The sequence below is a fragment of the Sciurus carolinensis genome, chromosome 18, assembly GCF_902686445.1.
Source record: "Sciurus carolinensis chromosome 18, mSciCar1.2, whole genome shotgun sequence".
Classification (NCBI taxonomy): domain Eukaryota; kingdom Metazoa; phylum Chordata; class Mammalia; order Rodentia; family Sciuridae; genus Sciurus; species Sciurus carolinensis.
The window spans coordinates 773,968-790,872 of record NC_062230.1 but is presented as its reverse complement, the minus strand read 5'-3'; the positions used below and the strand labels follow the sequence as shown (position 1 = coordinate 790,872).

Sequence of the window (16,905 nt, the reverse complement as noted above, 5' to 3'; positions counted from 1 at the left end):
GACCAATATAGTTTAGACAACTCACTAAACAAGCAAAAAACTAAAATCCAGAGCAAGCAACAAAAGTTAATCCTGAAGGTTAGGAAGCTTCCAAACCTGAAGAGCACAGGGAAAGCATGGCTCCCTCACACGCTGACTCTCTCCCTGAGGAGCGTGGGCCACGAGAACTACCCTCAACCCACTCGGGAGCTGAGGGGAACCAGGAGGGCAGCGCCTGGACAGAGACAGAGTGCCAGTGGCCAGAACAAGTACAAAAAGGAGGCCCACACTGGATGCTCTGGAGCTCAGAAGACAGAGGGTGGTAACGGGAACGAAAATCCACTGGAGGGTCTCAGAGTCCAAGGTTTCCACTCAGGCAACACTGTTCTTCCACAGGAAGCCACTGACGGACGAGCACAGCTGAGGAGCCGCTGCCAGCAGTCCTCCCCGTGAGAAATGCCCAAGGAAGCCCTTCAGACAGGGAGCGCCAACCACGCAGGCACAGAGGGGCCAAGGGCAGCTGCTGCCGTGGTCAAAGGCCAGCATCGGGACCCGTGTGGACCCCAAGTGCTCCTCTGTCCTGATTTTAAAGACAGGATACTCTGACCTCTTCCCTTCCATACACCCCTTCTACTGCCTTCTCCCACCTAACTGCTCTGGCTAGGACTTCAAGTACCATACTGAATAGGAGTGCTGAGAGTGGACATCCGTGACTTAGTCCCAATTCAGAGGAAATGCTTTCCATCTCCCCATTCACACTGGCTTTGGTTTTCCTGATGTAGCTTTTATGATGCTGAGGAAGTTCCTTCTATCCCTAGTCTCAGCAGTGCTTTTATCATGAAAGAGAGCTGGATTTTATTCAGGGCCTTCTCTGCTTCTACCGAGATGATCGTGGGGTTCTGTCCTTAACTGTAGGTGCATGATGAGTCGTGAGTACTGATTGGCGTGTGGCCAACCAACCTTACATTCCTGGGATGAAGCCCACTTGTCGTGGTGTACTATCATCTTAATGTATTTTGAATGCACTATGCTAATTTTTTTAAAAATGTAGTTGAAGGAGCACAATGCCTTTATTTTATTTATTCATTACGTGGTGAGGAGGAATCCAGTGCCTCTCACATGCGAGGCAAGAGTGCTACCACTGAGCCCCAGCCCAGGCCACACTTTGTTAATATTTTATTAAGGACGTTTACAGGGTATTGGTCTGTGGTTCTCTTTCCTTGACGTGTCACGGGATCACCTAAATGCTCACCTAAAGATGGGCAGTTTAAGCACTACAGTGACCACACAACAGAATGTCCAGCAACAAAGGACACACCATAGTATGACCACACAACACTGTCCAGCAACAGAGGGGACACACTGTAGTGTGACCACACAACAGACTGTCCAGTAGCAAAGGGGACACACTGTAGTGTGACCACACAACAAACTGCCCAGCAGCAAAGGGGACACACTGTAGTGTGACCACACAACAGACTGTCCAGCAGCAAAGGGGACACACTGTAGTGTGACCACACAACAAACTGTCCAGCAGCAAAGGGGACACACTGTAGTGTGACCACACAACAGACTGTCCAGCAGCAAAGGGAGCAGGCTGTAGTGTGACCACACAACACTGTCCAGCAGCAAAGGGGACACACTGTAGTGTGACCACACAACACTGTCCAGCAGCAAAGGGGACAAGGGCCGACTCTCGCCACGTGGATGGTGCTCACAGCTTCTGCACTGAGCCAAGGGAGCTGCACACAGACACAGACGATCCCATTCTCACGTACTGTCACGGTGTAGGCCCGCTGGCTGGGAAAGGGCAAGGCGAGACACTGGTCTCGGTGAAGCACACCTGTGTCTGAGCGTGGCTGCAGTCACACAGGTGCACACTGACCATTTAACAGGAACATCTCACCAGCTATCAATCAAACCTCGGAACGCCAAGTTTCAGAAAACAAATCCAAACACTCGTTACTGAGCAACATGCCTAAAACATAAGGTTGAGGTTACACAAAGGAAGCAAAAAGAAAGACCTGGCAAGTATCAACAACCTAAAGAACTCCAGTGCAGCTCCTCACACAGTTTTGCACTTGTCATGTACAGTCAGAGTTTTAAAAACTGGCTGTGTGACTAGGACACAGCACTTCTCAATATATTCCAAATACTTTGTATCACAGAGAACATCAGTGAAAGGATCTGGTTGACACTGAATAACAAAAACATGGGCTGGGCTGTGACTCAGGGGTACAGCACTTGCCAGGCATGTGTGAGGCACTGGGTTCAATTCTCAGCACCACTAAATAAATAAAATAAAGGTCCATCAACGACTAAAACAGTATTTTAAATCAATAAATAAATAACAAAAACATAACCTCTGAAAACTTAATTACATGTGACTTTAAAATAAGATCTTTTTGACCCAATGAGTTATGCAGAATTTATGTGGAAATTGAATATTTTAACTGAATAATAATAAACATTACTAACCGATATCTATGAAATACAGGTGAATTATGACTAAAGACATATAAAGCACTGAGTATCAATGAGCTCCTTAATATCGGTGAGCTTAAGCTAGAAGAAGGATTTTGGAAAAACAGTAGTGGGTTAATGAACCAGAAAACAAAGATGTAGGGAAGCAGAGCTATAAGCGGAGATCTACTTCTGCAGGCATGGAAGGAGACGCCGACCGACCACGCTGGTCGAGAGAAAAGCAGTGGATGCCCGCACCTCAGTTCTGGGCAGGAAGGGGGGGCGGTGTTGCGGAGGCCAGCGCGTGCTGCCCACTGCATGTCCACTTACCGCCAACAGAAGACGCACTTGTTCGCGCAGGCCAGGCTGGGGGTGGTCTCCACGCAGCGGTGGCTCTCAATGCCGTAGAAGGTGTGTTTGTAGCAGCCGCCTCTCCCCCGCAGCATCGACTGTGGCAAGCAAAGAGCAGTCACTTGAGCAAAACCGTGGAGGCACGGAAACAGAAGCCCAAGGCACGTCCTTCAAGGAGACCACGAGCACCCTGCGGACTCTGCGTGATGCAGAACTCTGGCTCACTGCCATGTTCCGGAGGTGCTTTGGGGTCTCTGAAACCCACGGAAACAAACCTCTGATCCACCAACTCCCAGTGCTCCCCTGTACACATGCACAGAACACCCAGGTGACATCAGCAGACAGCCACACAATTCTGGGGACAGATGAGACAGGCTCCTAACGACGGGCGCAGCGCTCAGCTGCAAGAGGATCCCGCAGGGAACAAGGGAGGGCGGGTGAGGGGGTGCGCCTCAGGTTCATTTCCCACCGACGGAAGGGACAGAATCTGAACATGTCTGAAAGAGTCACGAGAAAAGCGGCACATGCGTGAGACACAGGCGACCCCGAGAACGCCATTTAATGGTGGGGGTGGGGTGAAAAGCTCATAGTGCACGAGCAGGAAGACCACACGCGTCCCTGAGCACAGGGAGCAGGACATCTGAAGACAACTCGCAGGCGTCCGACTCGGGTGGAATGGGGATACCACACTGTTCAGGCATCAGCAGAAAGATGCACCCAGATGCTCCATAAAAATGGTCTTGATTTCCACAAAAGCAAAGCGGTGGTGCCAGAGGAAGGTCACGGAAGAGAGGCCACAGCAGCCCCAAGGTCAGGGAGCAGGGGGAGGCAGCGTGGCTGGTGCCACTCCCCCCGCAGGAGCAGGGCAGAGGAAGCACCCAGACAAGAGGACCTTGAGGCCAAGTGATCACAACGATCTGGACTTCAGAGTCACAGAGGAGGAGGGCAGTGGGGGATGCTGGCAGGACGGTGCTCAGCAGTGCGCCTCTCCTCTGTCACTTCCCTAAGAGACGCTCACACTGTGTTGGGTATGACACAGTGAAGAAGAGGTGATCGCAGTGACCACTTCAGTGAGGACTCAAGCACCTGTGCACTTCCACAGGGGCCTTCCTGGAAGCCCCAAGGAAACTGAGGGACCACAGTCACCAGGGTACTAGCACAGTGACGTGTGCATAAAAGAAAATGACACAACGTCCCACCAGCTTGATCGTCATGCCCTTAGTGTCCGCAGGGTCTGGGTGCCAGGAGTCCCCCAAAGGCTCCACTAATGCAGGGGTGTTCCGAGATGAAAAGACAGGGCAGACCACCTAGAGTGGGTGGCGACCGTGGGTCCCTGGGGCTGCCCAGGAGGGCGTCTTCCCTGCACACCTCGCCCTGCCCCTCTGCTTCCCGTGAACTGAGCTGCTGCCCCGACGCCTTTCCACCACGTGCCACCCACCATGGGCCTCCAGCAGTGGAGCTGGCCCTCCAGGGACTAAGCCTCCGAAACCATGAGCCAAATGAACTCTCTCCTCTAAGTTGTTCTTGTCAGGTATTCTGGTCACAGCAAAGAAGAGCTGACTAACACAAGCGTGAAGTCTTAATTTTGCTGTTCTGATAAAAGGAGTGCCCCTGTCTGGCTCACTCAGTACTTGCATTGAAAAAAATAAAAGAGAGAATGAGGGAAATATTGTTCATGAAACCTACATCTACATACTGTCTTTCACGTCTCTAATAAAATATACAAGGTGAAAAAATTCAAATCTTACAAACAGCATTGAAAACTAAAAGTCCACTGAACACCAGTCACAGAGTAAGTTCTAACAAATATCATGCCAATGGAGAAACACGGTTGGAGAACTGCACATTCATGTGTTATTCACCAAGAAGTTCATACACAACTACAGAGCAGCTGTGCTACCTGCCCACCCTCCACCACCTCTTCCCGCTGAATTCCTGACCCAGATGCAATCCCACTCGGAGACTGGGCCTTTGAGGAGGCAACAGAGGTTGCTGAGGTTGGCAGGGAGGGTCATCGCTGGACAGGCAGGGGACTTGGAAGAAGAGACATCAGTCAAACTGACATTACCTCTTCATTAAATCTCTCAGTGAAACCGTCTAAGCCTGGGGATTTTCCTATGGGGAACTTTTTAGTCAGTCAGTTTTTTCAATAATTACAAGACTATTCAAACTATTTCATTTTGATGGAGTTTTGAGGAATGGACCTTCATCTATGCTGCCAGGTTTATCAACATAAAATTGTGTGCAGCACTCCCTCATGATCCTTCCCATGTGGACTGTAGTCTAACTGGTTCCCTTCCTGATGGTCTGTTTCTTCTTACTTTGCCAGAGTTACTGCAGGCAGGCTTATTCCACTTATTGAGGTTTTCAAAGAACCAGTCCCTCCTTCCATAGGTCTTTCCTTCTGCCTGTGTGTGTGGGGGGCAGGGGGGGCACGCATGTGGGCACATGTGTGTTTGCCTTTTGTTTTTCTCTACTTTCTTGAGGTAGAAACTAAGATTACTGACTTGAAACCTTTCTTCATTTCATTCTTTCTTTCTTTCTTTGGCACTGGATTTGAACCCAGGGGTGTTGGATGCACACATTTAGAAATTACCTTGTATCTTTCTGTTACTTATACCTCGATTCCATTATGATCGAAGTACTTCAATTCCTAAAGTTTTGTAGGTTCTTTCCATGGCTAGCACGGTCTACACTGGTGAACTATTTCACAGGCACCTAGAGAAAGCAGGCATTCTGCTGCTAATGGTGGTGAATCCAGGTGTGCCAAGGTGAGCCTTCACCTGCTGGGCTCTGCTGCTAATGGTGGTGGTTCCAGGTGTGTCAAGGTGATCCTTCACTTGCTGCTGAGCTCTGCTAATGGTGGGGGGTTCCAGGTGTACCAAAGTGATACTTCACCTGCTGGGCTCTGCTACTAACAGAGGTGGTTCCAGGTGTACCAAAGTGATACTTCACCTGCTGGGCTCTGCTACTAATGGTGGTGGTTCCAGGTGTGTCAAGGTGATCCTTCACCTGCTGGGCTCTGCTACTAACAGAGGTGGTTCCAGGTGTACCAAAGTGATACTTCACCTGCTGGGCTCTGCTACTAACGGAGGTGGTTCCAGGTGTATCAAGGTGATCCTTCACCTGCTGGGCTCTGCTGCTATTGGAGGTGGTTCCAGGTGTGTCAAGGTGACCATTCACTTGCTGCTGGGCTTTCCACATCCTGCTGTTTCAGTCAGTATTACCAGCAATTGCTGAGGTGGTTTCAAAGTCCCAAACTGTAACCTGGATTTTCTTTCTCTGTTCGACTCTTACAGTTCTCGCTGGATGCCCTTGGAGGTTCTCCAGCTGACGGATGTGACCTTTAGAGTAAAGACTTTCACCATCCAGGGACCTTCCTGCACGCGGGAAGACCATCTGCACAACACCCGTTATCCCGGCTTCACTCCACTGACCCTCGTGGCTGCACCTGCACTGAGGCCGATACCGGAGCACCACACCCCGGGTCAGGGCATTCATCCACCCACAGTCTGCAACACTGCACTGCTGCACCTGGGACCCTACCTCTGACGCACCGACCAACAGGCCAGCGCCTGCTCGACCATTTCATTCTTTCCTTTCTTTTCTCTGATTCTCATTCCTATGACTTATTTCTTGATTTACAGCATTTAAGCATTTTTCAGAATCTGTCTTATCTTGTGCTTCTGACTCTCTCTGTGTAGCTGGGTAGTGATTAGTCTCCCTATTGCAGCCAACAGAGGTGACTTGTCACACTCTACCTCTGTCCACCTTAACTGACACTGTGCTTCTGACTGTGTAGCTGGGGGGCTGTCCCCTGCATCACAGCACACAGAGGTGACTTGTCACACTCTACCTCTGTCCACATTAACTCACACTGTGCTTCTGACTGTGTAGCTGGGGGGCTGTCCCCTGCATCACAGCACACAGAGGTGACTTGTCACACTCTACCTCTGTCCACGTTAACTCACACTGTTCTTCTGACTGTGTAGCTGGGTGGCTGTCCCCTGCATCACAGCACACAGAGGTGACTTGTCACACTCTACCTCTGTCCACATTAACTCACACTGTGCTTCTGACTATGTAGCTGGGGGGCTGTCCCCTGCATCACAGCACACAGAGGTGACTTGTCACACTCTACCTCTGTCCACATTAACTCACACTGTGCTTCTGACTGTGTAGCTGGGGGGCTGTCCCCTGCATCACAGCACACAGAGGTGACTTGTCACACTCTACCTCTGTCCACATTAACTCACACTGTGCTTCTGACTGTGTAGCTGGGTGGAGGTCCCCTGCATCACAGCACACAGAGGTGACTTGCCACACTCTACCTCTGTCCACATTAACTGAAACTGTGCTTCTGCCTGTGTAGCTGGGGGGCTGTCCCCTGCATCACAGCACACAGAGGTGACTTGTCACACTCTACCTCTGTCCACATTAACTCACACTGTGCTTCTGACTGTGTAGCTGGGGGGCTGTCCCCTGCATCACGGCACACAGAGGTGACTTGTCACACTCTACCTCTGTCCACATTAACTCACACTGTGCTTCTGACTGTGTAGCTGGGGGGCTGTCCCCTGCATCACAGCACACAGAGGTGACTTGTCACACTCTATCTCTGTCCACATTAACTCACACTGTGCTTCTGACTGTGTAGCTGGGTAGCTGTCCTCAGTATCACAGCACACAGAGGTGACCTGTCACACTCTACCTCTGTCCACATTAACTCACACTGTGCTTCTGACTGTGTAGCTGGGGGGCTGTCCCCTGCATCACAGCACACAGAGGTGATACCACCTGTGCTTCTGACTGTGTAGCTGGGGGCTGTCCCCTGTATCACAGCACACAGAGGTGACTTGTCACACTCTACCTCTGTCCACATTAACTCACACTGTGCTTTCTGACTGTGTAGCTGGGGGGCTGTCCCCATGTATCACAGCACACAGAGGTGACTTGTCACACTCTACCTCTGTCCACATTAACTCACACTGTGCTTTGATCTGTGTAGCTGGGTGGCTGTCCCCAGTATCACAGCACACAGAGGTGACCTTGTCACACTCTACCTCTGTCCACATTAACTCACACTGTGCTTCTTGATTCTGTGTAAGTAGGGTGGCTGTCCCCAGTATCACAGCACACAGAGGTGACCTGTCACACTCTACCTCTGTCCACATTAACTCACACTGTGCTTTTGATTCTGTGTAGCTGGGTAGCTGTCCTCAGTATCACAGCACACAGAGGTGACTTGTCACACTCTACCTCTGTCCACATTAACTCACACTGTGCTTCTGACTGTGTAGCTGGGTGGAGGTCCCCTGCATCACAGCACACAGAGGTGACTTGTCACACTCTACCTCTGTCCACATTAACTCACACTGTGCTTTTGATTCTGTGTAGCTGGGTAGCTGTCCTCAGTATCACAACACACAGAGGTGACTTGTCACACTCTACCTCTGTCCACATTAACTCACACTGTGCTTCTGACTGTGTACCTGGGGGGCTGTTCCCTGTATCACAGCACACAGAGGTGACTTGTCACACTCTACCTCTGTCCACATTAACTCACACTGTGCTTCTGACTGTGTAGCTGGGGGGCTGTCCCCAGTATCACAGCACACAGAGGTGACTTGTCACACTCTACCTCTGTCCACATTAACTCACACTGTGCTTCTGACTGTGTAGCTGGGTGGAGGTCCCCTGCATCACAGCACACAGAGGTGACTTGCCACACTCTACCTCTGTCCACATTAACTGAAACTGTGCTTCTGCCTGTGTAGCTGGGGGGCTGTCCCCTGCATCACAGCACACAGAGGTGACTTGTCACACTCTACCTCTGTCCACATTAACTCACACTGTGCTTCTGACTGTGTAGCTGGGTAGCTGTCCTCAGTATCGCAGCACACAGAGGTGACTTGTCACACTCTACCTCTGTCCACATTAACTCACACTGTGCTTTTGATTCTGTGTAGCTGGGTAGCTGTCCTCAGTATCACAGCACACAGAGGTGACTTGTCACACTCTACCTCTGTCCACATTAACTCACACTGTGCTTCTGACTGTGTAGCTGGGGGGCTGTCCTCAGTATCACAGCACACAGAGGTGACCTGTCACACTCTACCTCTGTCCACATTAACTCACACTGTGCTTGTGACTGTGTAGCTGGGGGGCTGTCCTCAGTATCACAGCACACAGAGGTGACTTGTCACACTCTACCTCTGTCCACATTAACTCACACTGTGCTTTTGATTCTGTGTAGCTGGGTGGCTGTCCCCAGTATCACTGCACACAGAGGTGACCTGTCACACTCTACCTCTGTCCACATTAACTCACACTGTGCTTTTGATTCTGTGTAGCTGTGTGGCTGTCCCCAGTATCACAGCACACAGAGGTGATTTGTCACACTCTACCTCTGTCCACATTAACTGACACTGTGCTTCTGACTGTGTAGCTGGGGGGCTGTCCCCTGCATCACAGCACACAGAGGTGACTTGTCACACTCTACCTCTGTCCACATTAACTCACACTGTGCTTCTGACTGTGTAGCTGGGGGGCTGTCCCCTGCATCACAGCACACAGAGGTGACTTGTCACACTCTACCTCTGTCCACATTAACTCACACTGTGCTTCTGACTGTGTAGCTGGGTAGCTGTCCTCAGTATCACAGCACACAGAGGTGACTTGTCACACTCTACCTCTGTCCACATTAACTCACACTGTGCTTTTGATTCTGTGTAGCTGGGTAGCTGTCCTCAGTATCACAGCACACAGAGGTGACTTGTCACACTCTACCTCTGTCCACATTAACTCACACTGTGCTTTTGATTCTGTGTAGCTGGGGGGCTGTCCCCAGTATCACAGCACACAGAGGTGACTTGTCACACTCTACCTCTGTCCACATTAACTCACACTGTGCTTCTGACTGTGTACCTGGGGGGCTGTCCCCAGTATCACAGCACACAGAGGTGACTTGTCACACTCTACCTCTGTCCACATTAACTCACACTGTGCTTCTGACTGTGTAGCTGGGTGGAGCTGTCCCCTGCATCACAGCACACAGAGGTGACTTGCCACACTCTACCTCTGTCCACATTAACTCACACTGTGCTTCTGACTGTGTAGCTGGGTGGCTGTCCTCAGTGTCACAGCACACAGAGGTGACTCAGCACAGTCTACCTCTGTCCACATTAACTCTTGGGGTCAATAAACTGCTGAGGAAAGTGATCACCTATTACCCACGTGCCTTCCCTGCTCTTCCCTTTTTCTGGATTCCCGAGGGATCTTTCTTTTACCATTTCTTCAGTTTGAAGCGCCTTTAGCCAATCTTTAAGGCAGGTATTCTAGCAGAAAATTCCCCTGCCTTTTCTTCATCTCATAATATATTTATTTACCTTCCTTCGTGAAGGGTTCAATACCTGGTACCAAGAAACATAAAATAAGATAAAATACAACCAGGTTGGAAGTGTGCAGCTCAGTGGTACAGCCTTTATCCAGCATGTACAAGGACTTGGGGCAAATTCCCAGCAGCGGGAAAATAAATAGCAGATAGATGACAGACAGATGTAAGATCTAACGTAGAAAAATATGTTCAGTTAATGAGAGATCCAAACGTCATGAAGAAACAGTTCATAGATAGTTTTAAGACATGGCAACCTAGATGCCCTTCAACAGGCGAATGGATAAAGAAAATGTGCATATATACACAGTGGAGTATTACTCAGCCTTACAGAAGAATGAAATAATGGCATTTGCAGGTAAATGGGTGGAGCTGGAGAGTATCATACTAAGTAAAATAAGCCGATCCCAAAAAACCAAAGGCCAAATGTTTTCTCTGATATGCAGTTGCTGATTCACAATAAGGAGGATGGGGGGTTAGAGAAAAATAGAGGTACTTTGCATTAGGCAGAGGGGAGTGGAGGGAGAGGAGCAGGTACCGGGTTAGGAAGGACAGTAGAAAGAATCAGACATTATTACCCTATGTGCATGTATGACTTCATGACCAGTGTGATTCTACATCAAGTACAACCAGGAGAATGATAAGTTATACTCCATTTATGTATGACCTGTCAAAATGCATCCTACTGTCTTGTATAGTTAATAAGAACAAATTTTTTAAAAAATAGAAATGGCCATTAGTAAATTCTTTGAATTCGTTAAAATCATTTCTAGGACTTCTAAGGAAATAATCTAAATGTAAATAAAACTTCATTCTTCATATAGTAACGAAAACTCACTTTCTACAGTTAATTCACAGTGGGGGTTGGAGGGGACTAGAAACATCGTCAGCGTCCAGTGTGGTAAATTAAATGATGGCACATTCATCGAAACTCACAATGTCATTGAGAATCTCACAAACTGGTCAGGCGCAGTGGAGCACGCCCGTAATCCCAGCAGCTCAGGAGGTTGAGGCAGGAGGATCCCGAGTTCAAAGCCAGCCTCAGCAACTTAGCGAGGTGCTAAGCAACTCAGTGAAACCCTGTCTCTAAATAAAATACAGAATAGGTCTAGGGGGCTGGGGTTGTGGCTCAGTGGTGGAGCACTTGCCTAGCATGTGTGAGGCACTGGGTTGCATCCTCAGCACCACGTGGAAATAAATAGATAAATAAAAAGTATTGTGTCCACCTACAACTAAATAAAAAAATAACATAGGGCTGGGGATGTGGCTCAGTCAAGTGCCCCTGAGTTCAATCCCTGGTGCCCAAAAACAAACAAACAAACAAAAAAAAGAATTACACCAATGTGTAATAGGTAGTGTTAAAAAATGATTGAAAATCCACACCAAAATTTCTATATCATGAGAATAGTTTATAATTTATATTGTCTTATGCTGTGAAGGAGTGTGTGTTATTTTAATAATAAACAAAAGGAAGTGCCTTCTGAGCCTGGAAGCAGCACCACCCCCTGTGGACTCCTCAGCAGGCAGAGGCCATGCTGAGGGAGGGCTTGCTACCCTCATCTCAGGCCTGGCACTTCCAGAGTTAGAGAGCACCAGCCCCAACCTCCACATTATCTGAGAAGGGCCTCTTCAAAACAAATGAATAAAGTCCTTCCGAGAGTTCCAAAAAGCTTAGCAACCTCTGGTTTCACGACACCAGTCCACTTAAACCTGGCTGAAGTCCTGGACATACAAGGATTGGGACCATGGACTGACACTCCAGGGGAAAGCCATGGACATGCACGCCCAAAACAATCCGAACATCCAAAGTACCAGACAAAACACTCAAAGCAGCTATTTCTGGAGGAGGAAGACAGAGGAGAGGCTGTGTCCCCTGCAGAACAGGAGGACCTGCAGAGGCGTGTGCAGTGCCTCTGGGCATGTGGGCTGGGCTGGGGTGCAGAGGTGAGCACGTGCCTAGCAGGCATGAGGCACTGGGTTCGATTCCCAGAACCACATAAAACAACTAAAATACAGGTATTGCGTCCATCTACAACCAAAAATGTTTAAAAAAAAATAGAATCTAATGTCTTGTTACTGGAGCTCAGAAGGAAGAGGGGTGCAGAAAAATTACCTAAAGAAACAATGATCAAACATCTCTCAAATTTGTGGAAGTCCTAAATTTACAGACCAAGCGTGGGGGAACAAACAGGATAAACCAAATAAAAGCCACATCCAGACATATCTTAGGCAAACTGCTGAGGACCCGTTCAGCCAACCTTGGCATCTATTACATGCAGCCTCTGGGTGGGGTCTGAGGGGCAGTCCCACAGGACAACCTATGGGCAGAGGTGCAGACCGAACGTTCAGCTGGGTCCAGAGTGCTGACATAGCTGTCACGTACACATGACTCCTCACAAAAGAGCCCTCCCGCCTCCATCACTCAGGAAGCACCAGGGATTCTGGAAGCTCTTATGCCAGCAACACAGGAAAAAGATCAAGGAGGGATGTGTTTCTCCTTATGTCACAATATCACAACGATACATGCTGCATGTCCCATCCACAGGCGAGGGTGCTACAAGGCTAAGGAGAGGCTGTAATTAAATCGTGACTTCGTCAAATTAAGTCCTCCTCCATCAGTACCCCTGGCTGAAGGACCTCCTACTCCCCAGTTTCCCACCCAGATGGCAGAGGTTCTTGGAGTGTAGCCAAGGCCACACAAAGCACTTGACCGGAATGCCCACCAGGCCCTTCACCTCTCAGGACAGAGGACAAAGAAAACCTCATTTCCAGGCTGCGCCACCAGGGCTCTCAGCAGCTCTGGCTTGGCCACCATTCGCTATGACGGATGTACCACCACAGGTTCACCACTGGCAGCAAGCCACGATCTCTCCCTTACGTGTAAGTAACACATCTGGTTCCTGGACCTGCTGCACATCACAAACTCAGTGACTTGTTGCTACAGAAAGATGCTATTTTCTCACAGTCCCAGGGTCAGCTGGGTGCTCTTCCACTGGGCAGTGTGGCTGTCACTCAGGCATCCGCTGAAGACCTTGCTGGGATCTGTGACAGCACATGCTGGCTGGGCCCTTGGTCTCTCCTTACTTGGCCTGTCCTCCTACAACTCCTCATGAACTAGAAGCTGGGTTCCCAAGCACCTATCAGTGTCTGCTGGCACTGTGTTGCTAACGTGCTACTGGCCAAAGCGAGGCCACCTAGCCAGCCTCAAGGACGTGTAGGAGTAGGGGAGGGCCAGGTAAGGAAGCGGGAGCAGAAGTCATGATCAGTGAGGGCTACCCCTTTAAAAGAACTCTTCTCACTTAGACAGACTGTGTGCACCCGCAAGCCTCCAGACAGAAAGTCATCAGAGTTCACAGTTACTAGTTTTCAAAATTTTCCACACTTCACAGAACAGGGGAAAGCTCCAGAACAAGTTTTACTTATTAGTAACAAAGTTCTGGTAAACATTTGGTGATGGTTATGATTCTTCTGGAGAACAAGAGGAGGCATGTATCTGTTGCAGACATTTACTACATATCTGCCTCAAAAATACATACTACACATCCAGAACATTCTGTTCTAAGTGACCTGCGGGAATGTGATTCTGACACATGAAATTGATTTTTTATACAACCTTATGGTTTTTACCATGAAAAATATAAAAACATAACCCAGGGGCTGGGGTTGTGGCTCAGTGGTAGTGTGCTCACCAAGCACATGGAGGCCTTGGGTTTGATCCTCAGCATGACATTTAAAAGAAAAAGGTATTGTGTCTACCTACAACTAAAAATATATTTAATAAAAAAAAAAGAAACTTAATAGGTACTAAGTAATTTATGCCAATGCTAGAAACTGAAATTTTTGTTAAGGGGGAAAAGAGAGGATGATTATAAAATCAAAGAAATTATCTGAACGCTAATGTCGAAATTGAAATGACGCTTTGGAAAACTATTCAAAATATGTGTTAAATCCCCAAGAAACAAGTGCTCCATCCAAAGACTTGTACATGAATGTTCACAATTTTACATGAAATAGCAAAAGCTAGAAACAACCTCCAGGTCTACTATCAGGTAAGTAATCAAACTGTCGCATATGAACGTGGTGGAACATTACTCGGCAACAGAAAAGGAAGTGCTTATACACAAAACAAAAATGATTCTCAAAATAATTATGCTGCATAAAAGAAACCACACCAAAAAGAGTATATCCTGAGCGTGTATGCAAATTCCAGAAAATGCAAACCCAACAGACAGTGATAAAAGCCAATCAATGGTTTCCTAGAGACAACAGCAAAGGATGGGTCACAAAGCAGCACAAGGAAATTCTTCGCAGTGTTCATTATTCTGACCTAGGCGACGGCTTCACTGGGCTGTATTGTCTCAAGACTCATCAGATTGTATGCTTTAAATATATACAATTTTTTACATGTCAATTATGCCTCAATCAATCTGAAAAAATTAAAATGAAAAGACACTGGAGTCAGTTAAAAGTAGCTGTTCCCACCAGCTCTAGTGTAAGATTTTGAGGCTAAAAAAAAAAGAAAGTAACTGTAATGGATAAAATCAATGAAAATGTCTCACTTGTAGTAATACGGGGAGAGCGGAGCTCACTGGTACATACACGAGGCCCTGGGCTCAATCCCAGAAGCAAAAAAATAAGTACCTACATACACAGTGATAGTAAGGAAAAGAAGAAAATGACCTTCCGGCCTCTGAGGTGCCTATTCAAACAACTCCTGTTTTGAAAGTCAGTATTAGAGAGAGAATTGAACCTCTACTCTGCAGTCAACAGGAACTGCAGCAACTTTATTGAGTCATCATTTCAAATAAGCGTTATCAACTGGTGTTCAAAAGAGCACATATCGACTCAGTGGTTAACAGAAGACTGAACATTCCAGTAATGCCGAGGTGAAGTTCAAGTACTAAGGAGAAAAATACACTGAACAAAGGAGGGAGTAAGCGTGGCCTCCTGTCTTGGTGGCTGCCAGACAGTAGGCCTGCCCCTGCGCAATGCCTGGCACACCGCCACGGTCGGGATGGAGAGCTCAGGCTGCAAGCACCAAGCCTCGCCGGCACAGAACACGTGTGCCCCTGTGCAACACCTGGCACACCGCCACGGTCGCGATGGAGAGCTCAGGCTGCAAGCACCAAGGCTCGCCGGCACAGAACACTGGTGAGGAACATGCCCAAACCCAACAGAAAACCACAAAACACCAGAAGCTTCTGGTCGCTCCTGGAAGGTCGGCATTACACAGAACAAGAGAAGAGGTCTAGTGTCTTAAATAGCTCAGGGTCATTTAAAAAAAAACGCTGGTCTTGATTATTATAAGAAACTAAGACATAAGCAGATGAAATGTGAGGTCTCTGACTGGGTATTAGCTTGGACAGACACATTACAGTGGTCACCTCAGGATCAATTTATGAAAGCCGAATATGTTCTGGGCACTAGATGAGATGAAAATGTACCCAAAAGGAAACTGGACACTGCTGGATGGAAACAGGCACACTCAGGAGGCTCTCCTCCAGGCTGGGTGCTCACACACAGGAAGCCTGTCGGCTGAGTGGCACCAGTGTCCCCACTGTGGAAACACTCCATCTCACCTTTTGACTTTTACGTGTCTGCACCTTCTCTTATTCTACAATGCACGAATATTGCTTCCGGAACACTAAAAGGTCATTTTAAAAAGTGAATTGGAGCACATATTCCAACAGGGCAATAAGACAAATGGACGACATTTGTGTTACAGAAAGAAGCTGGTGACTGCTTTCTGAGCTGCAGAGAAGGGCTTTGGAATCAGGGAGTGCACAGAAGGCGTGCACTCAGCTGGCCAGTGCGGCAGCCACCAGCCACACGAGGCTGCAGTCACGTGCTTACGACGGGGCACTGTCCTGGGAGACGTGGGTAGCAACTGTGCACTGCGTGAGAGCCACAGCGTGTCCTCACACACGGCGAACATCATGGCCCCTTGCACCAGACTGCACGATCATGCCAAGCAGAGAACGGTCAGGTAGCCTGAGCACCCTCAAGCCAAAAGGAATCGTCCACATTCCAAGTGTCCAACGGCAGCACCTGGCGGGGGCCTGCGTCACTTATGTGCTAGTTCAGGCCAGGCAGAGCACACGTGGTGAGCAGGCCTACTGGGCAGAGCTAGAGACCGCCATGGCGGAGCGCTCTCCTACACCGCCTACACACTCACTGCACTGCCACTTCCCGGCCTCAGCCGTGACTGGATCACAGGCTCTCACGGGAAGAGTGCACCCCCTGGACTCCAGGGCCAACTGCATCGGCAGACTTTCCCGGGCACTCTGCGCTCTTCCGCCTGCTTGACTTCCAGACTCCCTTTGGAAGGAAGAGGTGCCTGCCTCTGCTGTAGAAGGCATGCGTTTCAGCTCAAGGCTGGGTGCTTTGCAAGCAGCCCTCTTGTAAGACTGGGGGTTCCCTGTGTGCTGTCCCTGGAGAAAAAGGGGGCAGTCCAAAAACACTATGTCCCTGAAACAAGAACCCAGGTAAAGGGAATGTGAGAGCAAGCGCAGGCTGGAACATCCACACAGATGCTTTCTGAAGGGCACCGGTGCTCTCATGTGTGCTGGGAGGAGGACGAGCCACTTTGCTGCATGCAGGCCAAGTTCCCTGGGATGCCAGTCACACCACAGGCAAAGCTACACCAACCACGTCGCTGCTTCTGAATCTAACCACCAATCCTCTCCCTGCAGCAAATGGTGTGGGGCAGGCCCTTCAGA

General features: G+C 48.9%; 1 protein-coding gene across 4 annotated transcripts in view; it reads right to left on the bottom strand.

Annotated features, from left to right (window-relative positions):
* The window catches only part of LOC124970805 (S-adenosyl-L-methionine-dependent tRNA 4-demethylwyosine synthase TYW1-like), a 149,782-nt gene that overhangs the window by 93,948 nt on the left and 38,929 nt on the right, over positions 1-16,905 (bottom strand). For all 4 annotated transcript variants that reach the window (XM_047534411.1, XM_047534413.1, XM_047534414.1 and 1 more), the window contains exon 10: positions 2,773-2,891. In XM_047534411.1, coding sequence (XP_047390367.1) covers positions 2,773-2,891 — 119 coding nt within the window. The remainder of the gene's footprint in view (positions 1-2,772; positions 2,892-16,905) is intronic.